The sequence below is a fragment of the Clarias gariepinus genome, chromosome 9, assembly GCF_024256425.1.
Source record: "Clarias gariepinus isolate MV-2021 ecotype Netherlands chromosome 9, CGAR_prim_01v2, whole genome shotgun sequence".
In the NCBI taxonomy this organism is placed as follows: domain Eukaryota; kingdom Metazoa; phylum Chordata; class Actinopteri; order Siluriformes; family Clariidae; genus Clarias; species Clarias gariepinus.
This window is the reverse complement of record NC_071108.1, coordinates 4,981,904-5,005,203: the sequence shown is the minus strand read 5'-3', so window position 1 is coordinate 5,005,203 and position 23,300 is coordinate 4,981,904. Positions and strand designations below refer to the sequence as shown.

The 23,300-nt window shown below is 38.6% G+C and overlaps 1 protein-coding gene across 2 annotated transcripts; it reads right to left on the bottom strand.

Annotated features, from left to right (window-relative positions):
* Positions 1 to 5,993: 5,993 nt before the first annotated feature.
* Positions 5,994 to 22,708, bottom strand: mbd1a (methyl-CpG binding domain protein 1a). Of its 2 annotated transcripts, none has more exons than XM_053503436.1 (17): positions 22,636 to 22,708; positions 17,108 to 17,479; positions 16,345 to 16,470; positions 16,077 to 16,191; positions 15,011 to 15,489; positions 13,825 to 13,898; positions 13,686 to 13,723; positions 13,254 to 13,304; positions 13,070 to 13,114; positions 12,756 to 12,809; positions 12,571 to 12,636; positions 12,301 to 12,471; positions 11,396 to 11,713; positions 10,891 to 10,968; positions 9,628 to 9,708; positions 9,106 to 9,444; positions 5,994 to 6,739 (listed from the first exon to the last, which is right to left on the bottom strand). In XM_053503436.1, the coding sequence occupies exons 2-17, from the start codon at positions 17,353 to 17,355 to the stop codon at positions 6,269 to 6,271; spliced, it is 2,754 nt and encodes a 917-aa protein (XP_053359411.1). In that variant the 5' UTR covers positions 17,356 to 17,479; positions 22,636 to 22,708; the 3' UTR covers positions 5,994 to 6,268. The 2 variants fall into 2 exon arrangements, with proteins under 2 accessions (XP_053359411.1, XP_053359412.1); XM_053503437.1 differs by having other exon boundaries at positions 11,396 to 11,701.
* Between the last annotated feature and the right edge of the window lie 592 nt (positions 22,709 to 23,300).

Here is a 23,300-nt window from a genome sequence, read left to right as displayed (position 1 = left end):
GAGGTACACCGACCTATGGCAGGACTTGAACCTGGATCCTGGAGGTACAAGGTCACCCATGCCGCCCAAAGCTGAAATAATTCCTCCAAAATATCTTTAAAACACTGGTTTTAATCAATATTAATGCATTTTTCTTTTTTAATAGTCTTAGACAAGCTTGAATTGATTTTGTTGCTTTCTGTGGTCACTTGTGTGCTAGCTGACTTTAAAAACATCCTTTCAATTAGCAAATAAAAAGTGCATACCGCTGTTGAGGTTTAACTTGCACAGGCTACGCAATCCTGTGTGAACCATCTGGTTCTCAAGTTATTTTCAGAATGGTTTCCATAAATGTCTATTATGAGCTAACATGAGGCAACCTGACAAGATTTTCACTTATATTTCCAGAACATAAAAATACAAAAATGGGATTAGCACAGGTGACACAGCTAGCAAAACAGCTATATGCTAAGTTTAAGCAAATTCATGAATGTTCTCAAGCTAACATAAGCCAAACTGACAGGATGCTTAAAATCAGGACAGGACTTCTGACAGAATTAAAAATTCTATTCATGAATGTTTATAGACAAACCCCACAGCGTTTTTGAGAGGATTTGTGAAAACTAATATTTATAGAAATTTTACTACTAGTGCTAGCAATCATGCTAACTTGAGCTTGAATCATCCCTATGTTCCCAGAACCATATGTTCCCCAGGTTTAGGTTTCTATAGTCACATAGCCCTAAACATTTAGCTCCTTTTTTTGACTTTTTGATGAAATTCTTTTGAGAGACCACCTTCTTTCCAAACCACACAATGTTAACCGTTTGACCCCATACATACGGTTAACATATGACCCCTGGAATAGCAAACACTGGGAACATATGTACTCTCCCTCTGTGCAAATGAGAATTTTAAGATTATTATTTTTTTTTTACATAAATCTTAACTGATAATGTTAGCTGGCTAACACTGACAGCTGGAAACCTGATCTAAGAATATAAGACAACCTTCATCTCTTTAAGTGCATTTAGAAACAACTATTACTAACAAAGTGCCTATTCATACCTGGACTCTTCTCCTCGTCTCACCAGTTCCTGTGTAATCATTTTCAGACTTTTAACTATGTAATGACACAGCGATAAGTTCCCACAATATCAGTTTTAAATTGTGAAATTAAAAAAACCTATTGTCATTTGTTTTAAATAGAGTATATCTATCATTACTATACTGATATAATTTATGATTGCTACACAATGACTGATTTTATTTAAACTAAAACGTTTTTCCCCTAATTACCAAATTCAAATAGTGCTGCAAAGTAGAATTTTAAACATTAATGCAGTTAAATGCATGAAAACAAACGGTAAAGTTATAAAGGAGGGTTACAAAAACAGATTTAAACAAATAAGAGAATTTAATAAATCTTTTAACCACTCATAAAAATCATGTTAAAAAAAAAAGAGAGAGAGAGAAAAGGACCCCACTGCAGTATTATGCTACAGCTACAGTGTGTTCATAATGAAACAATGAGCTCTTGAACCTTTTTTAAAGAGTCTTTAAATATTTCAATAAAAATATTTACGTCAACAATATTTACTGTCATGCCAGTGACTAAACAAAAAAAATAATAAAAAGGGAAAAAAGAGAAACACCAAATAATGCAAAATATTTTAAAGGAATGGTGGCTGTATTCGTTTACATACATTTTTGTTTACATATTAATAAAGTCAAAAAAACAGTCATGTGTACGGCAGAGGAAAAACAGTGTTTTTAAGGGGAAAAGGCTTTAAAAAAATAAAAGATAAAAAAACATCTTTTACTCGCTCGGTACCAACAAACATCCAAACTATCTTAGGTCAGTATGGACAGTTTGGCGAATGATTGCAGGTATTACCAGGGAAATTACCAGGTGTGTTAGCAGACTGCAAGTCCATTCATTTACATGGTAAGACCCTTTAACAACATTTTCAAGAACACTGCTGAGACTCATCTGTAGCCCTAAAAGAACATTGAAACCCATCTCGAAGCACTATCATCCATGAATCGCTTTATCTTATGCAAATTCATTTTAACAACAACAATGAAAATACTAGGAGACACCTTTGTAGCATGAGCAGCTTATTGAATACAAACGTGTAATGTTTTAAAGTTTTCATTCAGTAGTGCAAGACACCAATCTAAAGTGTTGTAATGATGCATAAGAGCGCTCTCACACTCGAGGGTTTTGTTACCAGACTGCGAGCACTTTTAAATTGATTATTGGAATGTTTTTTTTTTTCTATTCAGTATGAAATAAATTCCCTAACATTCGCTTACTAACCACTGTTTCCTTTCACCAGCATTTTGTCATTCATGTTCTTCTCACTTGCAATCTGGTTAAAAAAAAAAAAAAAAAAAAAAAATCACACTTGACATCACCCTGCACTGAGAACTTTGGAAGCTCCACTGTGAAAAAAAATATGCCTCTGGCAGTGCTTTTGAAAAGCAACCACTTTCAATATGATATTGCATGCAAAATGTGTTTTGTCATATGAGAACAAAAAAAAGAAATAAATGGCAAGTGTGAAAGCGGCCTTACAGAACTTTTGTGTACTTGTCAAGGAAAAGCGGCACCTGGGAGCAAAACCAACAGTGAACACGATGAATTCAAGTGCAACAATAGCATCATCAGCAAACATGTATGTTAATCACTAGCTAGAAAACAGTTTTCAGATTTTTCATCATGGAAAAAATTTTAGGTTGTTTTTCGTAGCGTAGATACACAAAAAAAACCTTTTGGTAGGTAAACATTAGAGAAGACACCATCTGAAAATTGTGTAAAAAACAGAATGGACAAGCATTTCTTTTACAGACAGTAGACAAATGGACAAAAACAATAAACGTGTTCGTAAACTGTCGGGTCACCACGAGCCAGGTATAATGTGGTTTAGCATGAATTCAGTAAGAACATCGTTGGTTGGTGTTTTGGTGATGTTGATGGAGAGCCCGTTGCTCCAGATTTTCATAGTTACAGTCCGGTACTTGTACCACATGCTTGTATTTCGTGTTACGTTACAATATGGTTGCTTTAACCCTTATTAAATTATTCTGATCAGCAGTTCCTCTTCTTTGAACATTTTGTTATATTTCGTGAAGTTTTGGCAGAACTGTCAAAAATTTGTTTTTATAAAACCGAATCTCAGAAGGAAAAACAGGCCAAAAATCATCGACTTAACCTTTAAAAATTATATACTATATAGTGCACTAGCTGTTTAACACAAAGAGGTTATTTTTAAATAACAGTGCTGTAAGGAATATTAGATTTAAATGAATATGGTGTGAACAGCAGTAATACAAAGGGGCGTTTAAGTCAAACCAGGACTTGTGATAACATTTCTGGTGAATGAAGGCGTAAAACCAATTGACATTTACAGAAACCTCCAAACACAGTACAGTGACATTAGCCGCAGTAAAACACTTAAATGGTGTGAAAGTTTTAAAGATGGGCGTAGATCTGTAAATCTGAACATTCAGCGAGTGGAACGCCTGATCCCTGAAAATTGATGGATAACTTGTCATTAATTTGCTAAAGAAATGCATCGGTCTGTGGGAACACATCATTCACCAACACCACTTGCACATTGCAGGAACCTTGGCTTGGAGTTATGAAGCAGGAAGTCTGATCATGGCTTCAGGATACTGAGAAAACTTCTTAATGGTATCCAAGCACTACTGAAACGCTGGGATAAGTGCATTAGTGAAGCAGGGGATTGTATAGAGAAATAACGTGAGGTTTTACTCTCATAACGGCGTTCTGTTCGACTTGAATGCTCCTGAACAGCTTGCATTTGGAGTTACATGACATCAGCTAGCTAACGATGCATCCTCTTGCTTTATTTGCATGGTGCATGATCAGGGGGGAAAAGCCTCAATTACTAAACTATTAGAAAATATATTATCCAGGTCTTTTAATTAAAGACATTTGTTTATATTTTCCCCTTTGAGCATTGTAGACAGCTTTGGATACTCAAAAGTTGCGTAGAATAGTGCAGAAGTATGTGATTTGAGACACGTGAGATAGCAAATTGGAAAAAGAAAAACACCAGTTTTCTGTGCTAATACTATCATTACAGTGTTGTCATACTGAAATATTTAATTGGATGATGATGCAAAATGTTTAAAATTTTGAAGTACATTCTAACGTGTAAGTGATGTGTTTCATGAAATTAACCTTTTTAATGGTAAACAACAAAACAGAAAAAGACAGCAGCACTCCAAACATCCTGGGTAAGACCGAGAAATGGATATTATAATATACTAAACTAAAAGTCAAAGCTTGATGCGCTTACGTTATATGGAAAGCCTTCAAACAAGACAAAAACAAGCCGACGTGCATCATTGGTGAAAGCTAAAGCAAAGACGAGGAAAGCAAAAACTAAACAGTTATGGACGCCAGCGATGGCCCAAGGAATCACTGAGAGGTAGTTAAAGGTCAATGACTTCCCTTACTCTCTCCACACGACCGAGAGCAATTTGAGAACAACAGAAAGGACGACGGCTTGGACGAAGAACGCTTATACGCTGTATTGTTGACCATGGATGAGCGCCACAGGCTCGGCAAAGATGTTTTGCTACAGAAAAGCTACGTAGACAGGGAAAACAGCACCATTAGAACGAACAGGAGCGGCTCCGGAGTCATTTATTTTTTTGGGGAAAAAGAAGACGTCAAATCAAACCAAGCCCTTAGAGCACCACTGTACAAAGTACTACAGTACTAATTAATAAATAAAAAACAAAAATTACAAAAAAGAAAAAAAAAAATCTCTTAAACAACCAGGTAAAGTCCTGGGGAACCGATTGGGAAATCTCAAATCTCACCAGGAGTATTCCTCTGCTTGCTCAGGCTTGCAAGCTTGACTATGCTGAGATGAATATCATCTATCCCGCCGGAGCCGATACTGCCAGGAAAACTTTGAAAACGAGCACGAAATTTAAAGCACACTCCAAAACTTCCCGAGTAAATCACTCTCTATGTGTGCTGTGTGCGTGTACCTGTGATTATCCAGGATAATAAACACAAGCATTTTCATGTATTGAAAGAAAAAGAGTAGACCTGTTCACTTAAAACTCAAGGGCAGTTGTTAAAACAGGTATACACACTTGGGCAGAAGATGATTTATTTTCTATAACAGCAGCTCTGAAGGTAAATCCAGCTGCGACTCAAATCACAAGATTATTAAGCTTGTAATATGTTACAGTTTCTATAGCAACAACCTGGACTAACTTAAATATAATACATTTAAAAGCAAGTGTTGTTTACAGCTGCTATGGCGTAAGCAGTAACAAGAACTAACTTGTCTTACTGATGTTTCACATCATAAACCGTCATTACAAATTCAAATAAAAAGTATGATGTGACTTTCTAAAAGTGTCAGCAAGATAAGAGTAACTCATAGGGAAAACAATCAATTCTGTTACATACGCTGACTCTTTCATGTATCGCCACACTGACTCCAAATTCATATTGTATATAAATATTTATTTCATCCGATTGTCCATAAATAACACCCATTACAGTGGCTTCATTCATATTACCAGCCTCAGACGGGCAGATCGGGATTTGTGGGACTTTTTGCCCAATCTGTCAGCACGGGCAGTACAGGGCGTGGCATAGCAGTGCACCGCCTGGCTTTCTTCCTTTTTCTAGATTTCAAAAAAGCGTAGCCAGACAAGACGGCCCGATCAAAGAGGTATTGATGCACGCATGCTTTCTATTTCAGGGGACGCGTTTACAATAGAGTCACTTATTATTACATATGACATGCAATAACCGGCACGACATGCAAAATTGATCCGATAAAACAAAAATAATAATATAAATAATAATAATAATCTGAATTAAACAATGTGAATTGTAATGTGAACATGGCCGAAGTTTTGCTTTAATTTGTTATCTGTTCAGATTTTTTTTTTGTTTACTTTATTGAGTGTCTTAACACCTGCCCAATAAGTCACCAGTCTTTTTCTCTCAATATAGGGAAATGTGTTGCAAATTTAATTTGTGAGAATCACACACACACACAGTTCGTATTTCCGGTTCAGAGATTAGATTGAAAAACACTGGTGTATACCTTTAAAATAGCTTTGCTTGCTGGAGTTTCCTCACCTATACAGACTCCCTGCATTAATAAGGATCTAACATACTTCTATTCTGTATGCTTAACCATAAACCAGTGAACTGTAACGACTTTCAGATCTCCTCCCTTCTAACCGTTGGTTTTCGCAGAATTTCCCCGAGCCTCACACACTAGCTTGTTATGACAGGGTTGCACTCCTGGCATTTATCGCAGCAGTCCTCATCCTGCGGGACGAGCAGCTGGCACAACGCTGCACGAGCGCACAGCAGCGGCTCTCTCTGCGAGTTCGCCTCAAAGCTCTGGTAGCCCTGACACACGTTCAGCTCCTCCAGGTCGAGCAGCAGGGTCACCACTTGGCTGACGGATGCAAGGCGGTCCGGGTGGCGTTCGTACACGGCGTGCGTGGGGAGCAGAGGCTGGTTCTGCACGCTGATCTGATAGAGGAAGTCCGGCTCGATCTGCAGCACCGTGTCGGCCATGGGCGAGAGTTTGGAACACTGGAAGAGCTGTAGGATCGGCCCGTTAGCCATCACGCCCACCCAGTGCGCAGGGAGAATGGTGCGCCGCAGAGAAGTCAGCAGCTCCAGCAGGGCCGAGTCCCGCACCGAGGATCTCTCGGTGGAGTCTGGAAGGCTGTAGATCTGGGAGAACAATAGGAGTCGGTCAGGCAATAATGAGACAACAGAGGCTTTGTGCTATAAGGTTTAAAAACATCAGGTCCAGTAAACACCAGAAAGAAAACACATTCTAGGACTGCCAGAGAGCCACTGCTGGAAATTCATGGCGCCACCTAGAGGCTGCCTGATTGTTTAAAATCAACTTTACTGTAAAGCACACTTAAATACACATGTTGACTTAAATATATGGAAAAATGCTAACAAAAAACACCAACTTTAATAAAAGTTCATTTCAATAATAATAATAATAATAATAATAATAAATTACACAATTGCATAAACTCTGTTAAGGTTTACTATTTAAAGAAAGATACAATAAAATGTAGTAAAATTAACACTACAAATGTTAAAATGATAAGGATTATATTCTAATAAAGTCAAAAACAACGTGTCACAAAGTGCTACCAATCTGTCAGGAAATGCTACCACCAGTAAAATTGTACTATATTTTTTTTAAAGTGCTAAGACCATTCAGAACTACAGATAGGAAACAATGAAGAGAAAGTAGCATGGACTGGTATTAAACAGTGGTGTGAAAAAGTATTTGCTCCCTTACTAATTTTTATAACTTTTTGCATATTTGTCATACTTAAATGATTGAGATCATTAAACAAATTTAATTGTTACACAAAAATAATGCAGTTTTTAAATGATGATTTCAATTATTAAGGGGAAACAAAAAATCTCTGTCCAAACCTACCTAGCCCTATGTGAATAAGTAATTGCCCCCTTAACCTAATAACTAGTTGTGCCACAATTGGCAGCAACAACCGCAATCACGCTTTTGCAATAACTGGCAACTTTCACATCGCGGAGGAATTTTGGCCCACTCTTCTTTGCAGAATTGTTTTAATTTAGCCACATTGTAGAGTTTTCGAGCATGAACTGCCTATTTAAGGTCATCTCAATTAAATTTAAGTCCCAAACTTTGACTAGACTCCAAAACCATATATATTTTCCTAACCATTCAAAGATGGACTTGCTGGTTTGTTTCAGATCATTGACCTGCTGAATAACCCAAGGGCAGTTGAATCATGAACACTGACCCTAACTGAGGGGAGTGAGGCCTGCAGTTTTTTTTTATTCTTTTGGGTTCTTTTCCAAGCTCCTGGATGAGTCTTCGTCGTGCTTTTGGAGTAATTTTGGTCACTCCATTTGTGGATAATGGCTCTCACCGTAGTTCGCTGGAGTCCCAAAGCCTTAGAAATGGCTTGGTAACCCCTTCCAGAATTGGAAAGGGTTACCAAGCCAATTGTCAATTACATTGTTTTATATCTGTTCTTGAATTTCTTCAGATTATGTTGCTTTTTAGATCTTTTAGTGTGCTTCATTTTGTCAGAAAGGTTCAATTATTTAAGTGATTTCTTGATTCAACAAGTCTGACAGTAAGCAGGCCTGTGTGTGGCAAAAAATGTAAGTTTATTCACTATATTGCAAGGGGGCAATTACTTTTTCACATAAGGCTAGGCAGGTTTGGACCGCGTTTTTACCCTCAATAAATGAAATAATTAAAAAAAAAAATTATTTTGTATTTAAATCAGGTCATCTTTCTGTAATATTCAAATTTGTTTGATGATCTGAATCATTTAAGTGCAGGAAATTAATATTTTAAATACTTTTTCATGGCGCTGTATAAATTTTTGCTACTAATAGGAATTCTGGCAGGGTAGGGAAATAATGAATTCCCTGAATAAAACATGCTAAAGTCTACAACAGCGTCTGGGTGGTTTTTCCAGGTTAATAATGACCGGGGAATTGAACTTCCATGTTCACCTCTGGCTTTACTAATATCTGAAAACTGGGACATCCCCCCCCATACACCACTGCCCCCAGTTGTCGTCTACTGGATCTGTTAATTGGCTAGTCGATATAACCCTTAACCGTAGCATATTTCCTCGTTAATGAGAGTGGGCGTTTATCTTCTTTTAACACCCATATTCTTTCAGCTCATTAAAATCCTGTTGGAACTCTCGCACTGGTGCAGGAAAATACTGCATGCAAGGATTGTCAATATATTCAGGGTCAGTTTATCCCAATTAGGTTGCATAAATGCATTTTTTTACTCTAAGGCAGAAGTCAAATTCCTATACTTCTTGCTATTATTATTACTTTTCTATGGCTAAATATTATAATTATAATTATCATATTAAATAGGCAGCCCTATACTAGTGTGTACACACTGAAATACTAATAATTTAAATAAAAATGGAGAAATACCAATTAATTCTTATTAAATAATAAAGATCCCAATAATAATAATAATTTTAAAAAAATTATAATGCATGCATATCCACTTTTCTCCTAGTGTACTTTTTCATCTTGTGCCTCACCTCAGGCGATGTGTCCAGAGTCCCAGATTCACCCTGGCACTCAAGTTCTTGGCTCGGAGGAGCTGTGAGCAGAGCCGGAACCATTTGCTGGATAGTCGTATCAACCTCGACCAGGTTAAATCCCTGATTTCTCAGAAGATCGCTCAACCACAAGGACGTGGCGTTGCTGGAAAGAACCTCTGTGTGCTGTTGAGGCATGGATTTTCTGGGCACATCATTCAGCACCAGGGGCACGTGTGTGCCTGGCACAGCATCCAGCTGGAGTGGAACACCGTTAGGCAGGACTGAGCTCAGCAGCTGAGAACCATCAGGCAAACACGGGACAGTGTACACCAGCTCCTATAGGAACAGAGACAAAGCTCCGTTATGTGACACATTACTGTATAACCATAACAACAAAGTGGCAGAGAATTTGAAAAATGGTTTACTAATAGCCTAAGTATCCACCTTAATTAAACTTAAAAAACTAAACACTAATTAAATACATTGAGATCAGTGTGATCTCAAAAAAAGGGTTCTTACAGGGCATTGAGGAAGCTCCGTGTATTCCACCTGCATTGGCTGATGGTCCCTGCTCTGGACCATATCAAGGTCAGTGCCATTCTAAAGCATAAACACAAAGACAAAATAGTTTACATGCAAATGTTCTGGAGATCATTTGGAGCTATGATTTAATACTATTACTGAATAAATTATATCATCAGACATTTTACTGTATGCCTAAGTGCATCCCTTTTATCATCGGCCCTTCTACAACATTAAATTAATAAGCATAGTGCAAATGACTTTTCATAGCACCCGCATTGTTAAGCTTTTTTTTGAAAAAAAAAAAAAAATTGCTATCATGCTCGCATGTTGTGTGTATTTTAACTTCGAGAACCTTAAGAGTGCTAAATTACTGCACTGTGAAATGATAGTTTTGCAACCCTTTAATAACCTTTATAAAACATAATTACAGAAGATAATTTTTCTATACAGTACATAACAGTGTGACATATTTACTGCAGGAATTTAAAGATTATTATTAACAAGCTCTAAATAAAACTGCAGCCAGGAAAAAGGATTGACTTTTAAAGTAAAGACTGATAGAGAACGCGCTTCAGAGTTGCTGGGGCGATCATGTACAGAGTGGCAAATGGAATGCCGTGTCGGATAATAGCGATACACGCATACACAAGGGGCGTTCAAGTCAAACCGGGACTGCTTGGAGCCCACTGCAGCCTCTGTGAACACCTTCTTGTGAACGTTCAGCGAGTGGAACGCCTGATCCTTGAAAATCAATTTGTCGCCAACTTAAGTGTAGCAGAGGATTATATAAAGAAATAAAGCGAGTTTTTCCCTCTCATAACGGTGTCCTCTTATTCTGGACAATTAAAAGTCCTGTTTTGACTTGAACACCCCTTAAACAAGTGCATCTCAGAAATATTAAATTGTCATTCGTGATTTAAATAAATATTTTAAAATCAATACAAATGAAAAAAAAAATATGTATACACACACACACACACACACACACACACAGAGTATATATATTTTCCCCAGCAGTGAGTGGGAAGTGTGTCTAGCCTAGTAAAACACTGCCATCTATTGGACATATGGTGAACTGCAACACTAAACAAATTAAATTCCAATTAAAAATTAAGTAAAGAAAAAGAAAAAGTGCGAGTGTTAAACATTATAAGACTGTTTTTAAGAAAGCACAGGATATATTCAAATACTGCTTGAAGGCAGCCCTTTATCATAGAGCCTTGTCTGAAAACAAATGGCAGGTGAGGTGTAGCTAACCTGAAGGTAGTTGTTTGAGTAGAGCTCTTCGGACTCGTAAAAACCACTGCTGCCATCATCACACACCACAAATGGATCCTGTCGGAACAGGAGCAAGTGTGAGCATAACCAGGTCATCATCTAAGACAGTGGTTCCAAACGGGTACTTGTACGCCTGCACAACTTTTTGATGGCGCACATAAAAATTATATAAGCTCAATAAAAATATATATATAATAATAATAACAACAACAATAAAATAATAAATATGCAGTTCTGGAATATTTTCCAACTGTGACCTTGAGACTAAAATGTACTGTATTTTTTCTTAAAAGGCGGTCACTTGTGTGACTTTACAACAAATGTGGGTTCTGACCAGTTGAGAACCACTGATTTAAGGTTCCAGTAGTCATTGAAAGATAGAGAAAGTGCAATGTCAGGTCGTGTCATCTTAGTCAAACTACTTCAACTTTGAATTTATTCCCTTATCCACATTGTTCCTTCAATCCGTCACAGTTTCGCTCACCTGCTCCAGGTCACCTGCTCCGTCCTCTTCAATCTCTGGATCCAACCTCTTAACCTGTCCTTCGTCTTTGATCTGTTTATGACGGCGTGCATATTTCTTTGGCCTGCCCCTCTGTCCTTTCCTGCTCGAGCGCCTGCCTTCAGATTTGCCGTCGTCATCGTTTTCATCGTCCACGCAGTGCTTGTTGCTTCTCGAGCGATGCTTCATTTTCCGCCTCCCCCAGTGCCTGGCGTGCTTTCGGGTGCTTGGCTCGCCCTGTCCGGAGTCCACCAGGCCAACAGATCTGGCATATTTAAGTGACCCTGTCTGAGAAGGAAACTGCATTGTATATATGAAATGATGAATTTGTAATAAAAAAACAAACAAACAAACAAACAAACAAACATGAGCATTCTGAATATATATGAAATGAAATTTAAAAAACACTTTGTTGGAGGCGATTGTTGATGACGAGGTGATTACAGAGGTGGAAGTTTTTTATTTAAGAGCAAAAAACGAAGGCTTCTTTAAAGAGCCTCCACCAGCATTTGGCAGACACCCTTATACAGAGCGACTTACATTTTTATCTTATTATACAACTGAGCAGTTAAGGGTTAAAAGCCTCGCTCAATGGCCCAACAGGGACAACTCAGTGTACACGCAGTCATGATCCCTGCAACTAAATTCCCTCCAGAGTCACAATAACCGGCTGCATGATGCCTACGGCAAACAATACACATCCACACCACTTGATGTCACCTGTCCCCTGATAATGTCAGTTTCATTCAATACATTCAGACTTTTCATTCAACGTATTTAAACTTTGATTCAATATTCTTATAACTAATTGGCATCCGAAATAATTTCTGAAGCTAACTTGGGTCTTGAAAGGACGCAGCCTAAAATGATTATAAAACAGTTGTTACCTGAAGGCGAGACCGGACCTGACACTGACGGAACCGGCATTTCTGCCTCAGCTTATTTGGGCCGCCGTATCTGGTCTTATCCAGGCAAAAATCGCATTTTCCACAGTTCTCTTCACGGAGGCAGGCTTTGCACTGACCGCACATTCGCCGCTTGCGTTTCCTTGGACCATACTAAATCACAACGAAGAACGGAGAGAGCAGAATAGGACAAAATTATTGCCAAAGGACACAAACTACGCAAGGTGCTAAAAGGGAAATGAAAAGACTCACATCGTCGTCGTCGTCAGGTCCAGCGTCCGGCCCGTCGTCCTCATCATCGCTGTCCTGCTGCACTTCCTGAAATAACATATTGCCTTTTATTAGATTTACAATTTTGGTGCCAGCATTGGGGTACACGGTTAATCCCAGTTTATTTGGGTTTAGAATAACATTAAATCGGATGTTAAAAACCTCACATTCTTAATCGCCTTCTTTTCCGTTTCCTGTTGAGCCATCAATCGCAGTGACCTCTGCAAATCAGACAAAACATCAACATCGCACAATGCAAAATGTACCGCCGTCTTATCTCACGAATGTCGTTCAACACCTTATTAACATGTTATATCTTTGAAATATCCTGCAAAGATTATTCTTTCTACAAGCTGTGACACGACAGAGATCTCTAATAATTTCATAAAACTTGAAAATTTATCATGAGATTCTTTTAAAGAGTCTAGATAAGATTTGCCTCGGTGTGAAAGCGGAGCTGATGATTTCCGTTGGTACTCACAGAATGGTGGCGTCTCTTCCCTAAGGGAGGAAAGATCCGCTTTTCCTGGAAAAAAAAACAAAAAAACAACAAGGGTTATTTCTTAGCTTTTAGATTCCATGATGATCAGATCTTGCTGTTTCTTAGTATTATTTTGATCTTTGGATTACTTTAAACAACATTAGAGCCATTAAAATATACTTACAATGGAAATGTCATTTTTGGAGTTTCCCAGAATCCACCTGTCCTGGCCCACCTTAGGGAAAAAAAACACAACTAATTAAACATACATACACACACACACACACCAAAGAGAAAAACATTAAAACATCACAGCAAGGACGAGTGTGTGTGTGTGACGAAAAGCACTTTTACATAGCACCTAGGTGTGGTTTTTTTTGCGTCTCCTAGCATGCTTTTATTACATCCTTTTGGTGTGGGGTCGGTCGTTTTTTTACTTTTTGCCTAGAAAAGCTTCTTAAGCAACAGCTCTAGCTTGTGTACCGTGCGACGGATGAAGGGGAAGAAAGGGAAGAAGTGAGGCTTATAAAATGAGTAAAGGAAAATAAGTCAAGTTCTCTCTGCTCGCAATAGAAAAATACGGGAAAAGGAAGGCCGATCATTTTAGAATATTTACCTTTTTGAAGATAATGTGAGGATGTTGATTTCTCCCCGCTGTAGAGAACACAATGCATTTTTTTTTATTAAATATACTGTGCAATAGATTAATATAGTCAAAAGGAGAAATAAAACCAAATCAGAAAATATTCACACACGTCTGCATTTGGGACACAGCAGCTGCTTTCCTTTACCCATCCCAGGGTATTTACGACCACAGTTTGCACAGCCTCTGAAAAAAGAAATTAAAAATCAAATCAAAATCAAAATACGAAAGGTAGGAATAACAAACTATAAAATAAGAGGAAAAAAACGTTTTGCTAAAACAAACTGGGTTCCTGATCTTGGGGATGAATAAAGAAAGTATGTTTAAAACTGCCTTCCTTCTTCCTATTTCAACATCCATCCATCCATCCATCCGCCTCTGCCAGTCCACTTATCTCACTTCATTCAATTCATTCATTCATCCATCCATCCATCCATCTATTCATTCTCCTCTACTAGCTTGTTCTTTACATCTATCCATTCTCCTTTGCCAGTCCACTTGTTTCCCTCCCTCCCTCCCTCCATCCCTCCCTCCATCCCTCCCTCCATCCATCCATCAATCCTTAATTGCCAGGTCAATTATCATGCATCCATCCATGCATATCTTACTTTCATTCATCCATCCTCCTCTGCCAGGCCACTCATCATGCTTCCATCCATCCATCCATCTATTTTTCTCTGCCAGGCCACTTGTTTCCTCTCCCTCACTCCATCCATCCATTCTCCTGTCTCAGCCTACATATCTTTGTTCCATTCATCCATCCATCCATCCATACGTACATACATACTCTACCACCCCACTTGTTGCTCTCCCTCCCTTCCTTCCTCCCTCTCTTTCTCTCTCCATTCTCCTCTACTAGGCCACTTATCTTGCTTCCCTCCATCCATATCCATTTTTTCCCCATGCATCTATCCTCCTCTTTGGCCTGCTTACTATCCTTTTATCTTTCTTCTTGAACTGGCTCAAATACTCCATCAATGCTTCCCCCCCCCCCATTCTCTTTTACTCTTCTACTTTTCAAATCATTGTTCTAACCTGGTATTTGTTTGAACTTAATTATGCAGCCATGTTAGCGAGCAACTCTGAGCAAAAACAGCATAGCCTGCTGATCTCTTGAAGGACAATATGGCGTTAATATTACATGATTAACTAGTTGCGACATAAAGGCAGATCATCAGGTTATGCTGTAAAGTCTTAAAAAGTGCTTTTGAGAACTTTTAAGAACATTCACACACCAAATATCAGCATCAAGGTGGTGTGTGTCATGATGGGCAAAGCATGCTGCAGGTTTTACTTACTCGAGAGGAGGGAGCCCACGATCTTGCATTCCTCCATCAGGGTCCACAATAAGCTGTATGTGAGGGGGTGAATGGAGGTAGGGAGAGTCTTTCATGGCATTCTGGCCATTCGGGTAAGTAGGGAAGTCACTTTCTGGGGATTTGGTGGGACTAACAGGGGCCAGAGAGGACTGGAGCCAGGAGTGGGATACCGAGTTGGTTTGAACTGAGAGATCGTCGAGTTTGAGTGATGGTGAAGGGCTGGGCTGTTGGAGGATGGTTGGAGAGACACGGGTAAGCTCTGGGGGGCTTCTATAGGAACTGTTTAGAGGCGGAGAGGTGGAGGGTTGTATTGGGATGAGCTGAGGAGTCTGAGGGCTGAGGGGCCCGTTCTGAGGAGACATGGTTAAGGTTTCTGGGGTGCGATTCCGGGCCCGAGCGGTGGCTCTGGAGGAAAGACGGGAACGCCTGGTGCCTTCTTTCACGCGAGTTTTCCGGCGCTGGAGAAACCACAGATGGTAAAAAGGTCAATAAGAAGAAAAGAGAGCGAGTGTCATAAAGTGCAAAGAAATGTATATTTACACAAAGACATCTTTACTAGATTGCTTAAACTGTCTTATTCTCAACAAGAAAGAGAAAAGTTCCTGGATGAGACCTTGTTGTCATTTCTGCTGTAATACAGGGATTGTGATTGTATTATGAAATAATAATAAGTGATATCTAGGCCATGATTTAAAAAAAGCTCAGCTATGTTTTTAACTTAGTTACTGTATGTTTGTAACATAAACAGTTCCTGCAACCATATCCTCACCGTGTTAGCGTTGCAGCTTCCTTTAGATTACCAGGGTGAGTCAAAAATTATCCACACTCCGGTTATAGTAAGTTAACCTACATACATACAGCCAGAGTGTGGATAAGTTTCGACATTTTTGACAAATTTCCGTATTTATTTTTATGTTTCAAATGATGGAAAGGACACTCAAATTTCTAACAGGTATTGAGATGGAAATGTATTTAAGACACACTTCAGAAACAAATGCTGATTTTACAGACGCGGACATACAATCATTTAAAATGACAAATTCACCTTTCTTGGGGTAAGAGCATCCACAAAGATTCCTTCTTTATAGTCAAAGAGAGACAGGTCAACCTTGAGATGTTTGGCAAGCTGGACTTTACTTCTGATCCGCACCCCTTTGGGACTAAAAAAAAAAACAAAAAAAAAAAACAGAGACATAAGGCTTTGGAAAAGCGCTACTCATGAACTCAGCCTGTGGTTCGCCTGGTAGCCAAAATATATAGATAATATAGAATCAAACATTTTATTAGTGCTAGAAGTGGCAGCAGTCAAGTACCTCAAGTAATACGTAGCAGTTTTGCCTGCACGCCAAAAGATGACTTTGCGTTTCCAGTCATTTCCCAGGGCAGGACAATCCACCCAGAGACTGCTCGAAGACACCGACGGCCTCCCGCGCTTCCGCCTGTCATGAGGAAAGCTGAAGTTAGACTGCGTGCAATCAGTTTGCAGACCTGTACTCTAACAGTTTGACAAATGTTAGCCTGATAATTATACGAAAATACAAATACTACAGTATCCACATGTACTGTACACACATTATACAGGGTGATTCACTAGAAAGAGGCCCCGAATGCTCAGTAATAACTCTCGCTAGGATGAAGCAATCGGAACGGGACAATGTACAATGTGCTCCTCAGTATATGAAGCTTCGAACAAGCTGGGATGCCCCCGCGTCGGGGAGATAATGTAGGCGCCAGACAGCCATCGCGCTGTTTAATGCAGTGTTCCTTCTCATCAGGATGGTGGTGTACAGTAATGAGCAGCGCGTCTTTATAGTGTGTACCTATTGGGTCACCTATTCGGTTAAGCGATGTCGGAGTGAATTTAGGAAGAAATATGGTTGGATGGTTTGTAGGAAAACATCCAACGTGAACCGATGTGTCCAGGAACATTGAGCGAAAGTTATTAAAATAATATTCGGGGCCTCTTTTGAGTGCATCACTCTGTACTTTATATATATATAATTTTTTTGTAAAAGTAAAAAAAAAAAAAAAACATGGACAAACTATTTTAAAAAAAGTAACATAAAAACGACGTACGAAGCATTTCTGCTCGTTCTGCCTCTTCGCCCACTGCTCTTCTCAGTCTCTACACCTTCATCACCTTCGTCTTCACAGTCCTCCAGCGGCCCCAGCCAATCGGGAGGCGGCTCGGTCTCGGCCTCGCCCGGATCCACGTCCGTAGCGATTGATGGATCGTCATTCCCGGTTGGAAGCGTGTCGCTTACTACCGTCTCGTTCTGCCCTTTCTCCGGCTGTTCCCCGCACTCCTCCGCCGCACCTTCCATTAATCTCACGCTCTCACGCCGACGGATCTCGGCTCATAGCAGGAAGACCGAACGCCACGCGGAGTCACATCCTTATACCTTGTGACGGCTTCAGACCTCAAGATGCAGGCTGCATTTTGAATTGCTAGAAAGGGGGGAAAAAATCTAATCAAGCACATCAATAATCTATTTTTATCAATGCACAATCAAGTCCTTCACTGTTTTAGTCTAGTTGACTCGGCAAATCCTTAGCTGATAAATAAATCCTCTTTCATGGAAAGACGTTTAATTATTAACTAAATTACCAAGTTCAGAGAGCTCTTATCTTCCTCTGTATTGATGTATTAGAAACAGCATAGCTGCTACAGGATGCTGCAACATTTTTTTCTAGCATGCATTTTTGGTGTTGTTGTTATTATTATTAACAAAATAAATCAGTAAATGTGTTTAATACCTTTCAATCTAATTAAAACTAGATTATCAATAGCTGTTTACTAGAATGGTTAATCAGGCCTAATTAATAGCTAGGTTTAACATTCACATCTAGGCTAGAAAGACAGCAGCAATAAAAAATAAAATAAAAAAAAGCCTTCATTCTAAAGAGGTCTCTTTGCACGGCCTGAGGCTAGCACAACACGCTCGACTGCAATGTGACGGAGAATATTTAGAAAAGCGAGGGGGAGGAGGGGGAAAATAATAAAAAAAAACACGAGCGGTTGCCATGGCGACGGTATCCCAGAGAGCCGAGCAGAGACGTGCAGGGAGGCCAATAAAAGCGGCCAGCGTCTCGATATCTGCAACGCGGCGCAGCGCCATTACTACGGAAAATGTAAAAAGCCAGCCATGACAAACACACATTGCACCACATGCACAGGGTTTAATAAAGCTATCTGTTAAATACAGACTATATAAATAAAGTCCTCTTGTTCTGGTGAAACAATTAGCCTTGTTCACGTTAAACCCTAGCCTAATCAGGAGACGATTAAGGACACAGCCAGATTTCAGAAACACCCAATGAGCAGGAACGTACCAAATTAGCATCATGACATCGACTGTATCTGAGAGTGTGACTGAGACCGCCGTACTGCCCCAAATACGTGCAGTAAGCCTATACAGCCGCAAAACCAAAAAAATCCCAAACTATAAAACTGGAGCTGAGACTATTTAAGCATCTACTTGAATACAGGTTAACAGATCTAGAACACTTACACGCAACAAGATATTATTTTTAATTGTTAGACAATAGGAAACTGTGGTTAAAGAAGTCTATTTCAGTATTACAACTTTATCTGCGTAAATAAAGCCATTCGCTTAATAACAGGACCTGTTGGACGTTTGATCGCAGAGACCTAAATGCATAAGCTACGGTATCATGAGACCCCAATTGTAAAATGAATTTTAGGAAAATACTCGATCAAACCTCACACTGGATTAGACTGATAGTCAAACATGCTAACAATTTATCATTAATTAATAATGAATCAATAATAAAAACCATTCGCACATTTCCCCTCTCAGTGACGATCCTGATAGGACAATCTAATGTTTCCCAATACACTGATTTATTTGTAGACATGGAGGGGAAAAAATTATGAATCTATTGTGTGCCGACTGATTTGACTCCAAAATTATCTTGTTTATATCAGTTTGCATTTAAGGTAGTAATATGTTGCAGTTATGCTATAACCCTACAGGTAGCGCACTCTAAACTATTCCCATACGCAGGCAACACTGCATCCTGTGTTTTATGAGCAATTTATTTGCTACGGTTAATTTCAAATTGTAAGAAAATCTGGAAAAAGAATTTACACCAAGTACGAATATTTACAAAAGCACGACACCGACAAAAAACAAATATATAAATTGAATCTGCACAGTGGTACTGTGATGTCGTTGCAATCAGAGTTTTGTGACAGAACTCAGTGCGAAAATAACAACGGCAGAAGAGAAAGTGAATTGTAATCAGGCCGAGTCATTCCGGGGTTCACGAAAGCAAATCGCAGAGACGCGAGTCTACAAATAAGTTATTAGTGAGCGTGTAAGAAGCCTGCCTTGTATAGCTAAGCTAAGGCTAGATCACAACAGGGTTACCACTAAATGCAAAACAACTTTATCAGTTAAATAATTTTTAATCTGAACAATTCTTAGTGGCAACTAACGATTACCTTTTTTTATCGTATATTTGATGCTGACTTAATTGATATTTCCACTGACATTTATTTGTAATTGGTATTTTGCCATTTTATTGTACTAAATTTGCTTTGTGAAAACGCAGCAGGCTACAATAAATAAAGCAATATAGAAATTGCACTGACCGACCTTAGAGGTCCTGATGAGTTTCTGCAGATTTTTTTATAGCAAAATGCATTAACTAGGGTTGCACGATTTGATACAAAAAAAAACAATTGTTATTTAAACTGTAATAAACTATTAAATGTAATATATAACTATTTTGTATTTACCCTAGTGAAGTGTATTTTTCTAGTTTAACAACAAATAACTGATATCTCATTGAAAAAAATATTTGCCAAGATTTATCAACTCAAAATTATATTTGAAAAAAATTAATACAATATTTCAATTATTGACAAAAAAAAAAAAAAACCTGACTATTTGTATATTACCTGTAAAAAGTTGCAGCCTTTTGTCGTAAATAACTACTTAAGTAAATATTGCGATTTTGATGTGATTAACTGTGTAGCACTATCATGCAACAAACTGATTTAAAAAGCACTAACTCAAATGAATATGCGCAACAATCTTGAATCGATTCTTATTTAGAAGAACAAGCAATATTATCCCGATACCTAGGCTGATCTGATTTTTATTGCGATTCTGTAAGCATCACGATTTTATATAACTTTTTTTTATTTCCGATTTTGTTACAATTCTAAACAAAATTAGCAAATAATTCATTAGTTTAATAAAATAATAAAACTGAAAAACAAAAAAATTGTCAATACATGAATTGCCACATAAAAGAATTGCGATATTCAACGATTTTCTCCCTCATCGCTAATCAATATGCTAGCAGGTTGATTTTACGAATTAACAAAAGTGCTACTCCAGATTCTAAAGAAAGTTGATTTCAAAATATACAGTACACTAATAAATAGTGTACTACAAATAAAACGGTTTCAATTTTTACACATTTTAAAATAATTTACATTATGTTACCATAAACAATGTTATGCTATTTCCAATACATTATCATTTCAATAGTAAAAGAACATTCACTAGGACTTATCCAACAAATGCTGCACATAAACTAAGACTAATAAGCAATAGAATTTGTTCAAAAATAGACAAAGATTTTCAGAATCATAAAAAATTCCAACAGTTAAAAGAAAAGACTTGCATCACCTTATTTCATATTTCAAATTTGATCTAATGCTTTTTATATTTGTCAATAATGTTTATAAACATGCTCTTTTTTTGCTGCATTACACACTATATATTACATTCATTTTGCTTTAACTTACAATTGCAATAGTTATTCCAACAGCTTACACGGAAATTACTCAGATGTACTCATATGTATTTTACCTAAACTACGATTTTGCATTTTACATTGCCTTGGTTTATACAGTAGTGGCCTTAAGTATTAAGACAGCATATGCCATACATTATAGTTTTCCCTGTGCAAATACAAGCAATTTCACTAATAACCCCAAATATGATACAATTTAACTATTCTTCAAAACCTGACAAAGTTAAAAGGACGTCTGCAGCACTCCAGTAGTACTCCAGTGTCACTCAATCCATCCCTGCTCGATCGCTTACTGAAGATCATGTACAAAAGACGGTTTCTTGCCTGTTACCGATACTCTATATAACAGAACACTTGTAGAACTAAATAACCACAAATGGCAGAGCTGGCGACCAACAGTTAGTGTAATTAACAAGGGAGGAAGTAGTTTTAAATTCTTGACGGTAGTATGTAGCCAAAAGGTGAGAAGAATAAACCATGGAGGTGATGGACAGTCCTGGGAAACTTACGAGATTTAAAACTTGTGAGATTTACTATTTATTTCCACTTAGCACACTGTAGAATATAAGATAACTTCTGAGTTCCGAGAGTTGAATACCAAATAGCATAAAATGGAAAGCTAGTGATCAGAAGTTAAAGAGGGATTTAGAATTCAGCCTTGTGTTAGAAGCAAGTTAGGCGTGAACATAGCACAGACAATCCTGAAGCAATTAAAACAACTTATAATCTGTTACTAAAGAGACAAAGTGTTGTTTAAGACTAAAAGGTGCGTTTTCTTGTACTGTTGAATTTCCACCTATTTTCACCCATGCTGATGACCGACAGTTTGTGAAATTAACGATTGTCATTAATACATTGAATTTCACCTTTGTCTTCATAGTTTGGGCCACCATTCTTACATTCCTTACATTATAGATTAATGCAATTTTTTTATTGATGTTATAATAGATATTCTGATGGAAAGATATTTTCCCCCTCTCATATTAAATGTTTAGGAATTGCACAACAACATGTATGCACGGTACAAGTCTATGTAAATGTCTCCTTGGGGGAGTGCAAATAATACCTGAGGGAGTGTACACAGCTGAAGGGCTAGAGTTGATTTAGCTAGGCGACTTGCTAAGTCATGAAAGTGGGTCAACAGGACAGGCGTTGTGAAGTTTCATATTGCACTTTGCATGTTTGTTCATTGAAACAGAGGAAATATCATTTGGTATGTCAGTGCAACATTAAGATGGGAGTTCAAAATAAATGCAAAGTTATAGTTATGATCATATAAGTGGAAGGCAATAGCACGGGACTTGAAAAGTGCAAACATTTCTGAAGCACGAATCCGAGTCACGCGCGCGCTGTGCGAGTTCCTTTTAATGCTAAGATCAAAGCAGCGTGTTTTAATATGAAAGGGGTGGCAAAAGTGACGAGAGAAAGTCGTCGTTTTGTTCCAAGCGAGGCCCGAATTAAACAGGAAATCGCTGTAGTGGGAGTGAAGCTCAAAAACAGCCCCCCTCCTCCTCCTCCTCTCCCCGCTCAACACAATTCCAACTCTCCGCGCTCTGTCCTCGCGCGCCCCGCGTGCACGAAAAAAGCATCGCTTCTCCGATATCGACGTCTCGCGCTCGTTTAAGCTGGCGTACGCTCGTGCTCGCGTTTGTTTCTTCGAGCTGGTTTACGCGCGCATGCACGCGCTAAACAAAGCCATGCAAACGCAATCTCTCGGCGTCGCGAAACGTTGAAAATATGTGTAGCACCGGGGAAATGAGGAGAGAGACAGAAAGAGAGAGAGAGAGAGACATGCATGCACGGACTCTTACCGAACAACACGTCGAGCTCGCGCCGTCGTTGCCGACCGCTCCGAGTCTGTCCTTCGATTAGCGATACTTTGCGCACGCTACTGAGCATGTGCGAGCTACCGGGGGAAGTCCGACCACTACTTTCACGCAAAATGAGCAGAGGGGGAAAAAAAATTATATATCGTTCGGTCGACTGTTAACATTCATGCATTGTGTTGGGACGCATCATGATTGCACTGTGTTACATACACACCCTTACTAGTGTTGTAGTTTGCAAACACTAACAATTAATAATCACTTGTAGAATTATAACGCTTTTGCACGAACATCTCGGTTCTGATTGGTCAGAAAGTGTTGATTCATTTTCCGAGTCAGTTTCCATGATCGCAAGCTTTATATAGCAACAAATCATTCACAGAAACCCAAAAAATCAACTGATCAGAAATGTGCTGTTTAACAAAGAAACATGATGGTCGACGTGATATTTAGCTTGTGCGGAAGGAATCTCCAGTGTCGGTGCTTTTTAATGATCAACAATGCAGCATTCAATTCAAAGTTGCATTGAATTAAATTGTAATTTCTTAAATAATCAACCATACAATAAAATCATACGTAAACATAGAAGTAGCACTTCCTAACTTTAAATGAGTTCAACCGTACTGCCATGCTGCATTTACCATGCACAA

What these genes read in the sequence shown, in the direction of transcription:
- mbd1a (XM_053503436.1), bottom strand. Translation starts at nt 17,355, where the DNA reads ATGGAAGGTGCGGCGGAGGAGTGCGGGGAACAGCCGGAGAAAGGGCAG. An exon ending in AGAACGAGCAGAAATGCTTC is followed by an intron (nt 16,471 to 17,107) that starts GTACGTCGTTTT and finishes TCCTCATGACAG; the next exon opens with GCGGAAGCGCGGGAGGCCGT. An exon ending in CGTGGGCTCCCTCCTCTCGA is followed by an intron (nt 13,899 to 15,010) that starts GTAAGTAAAACC and finishes TTCTTTTTTCAG; the next exon opens with AGGCTGTGCAAACTGTGGTC.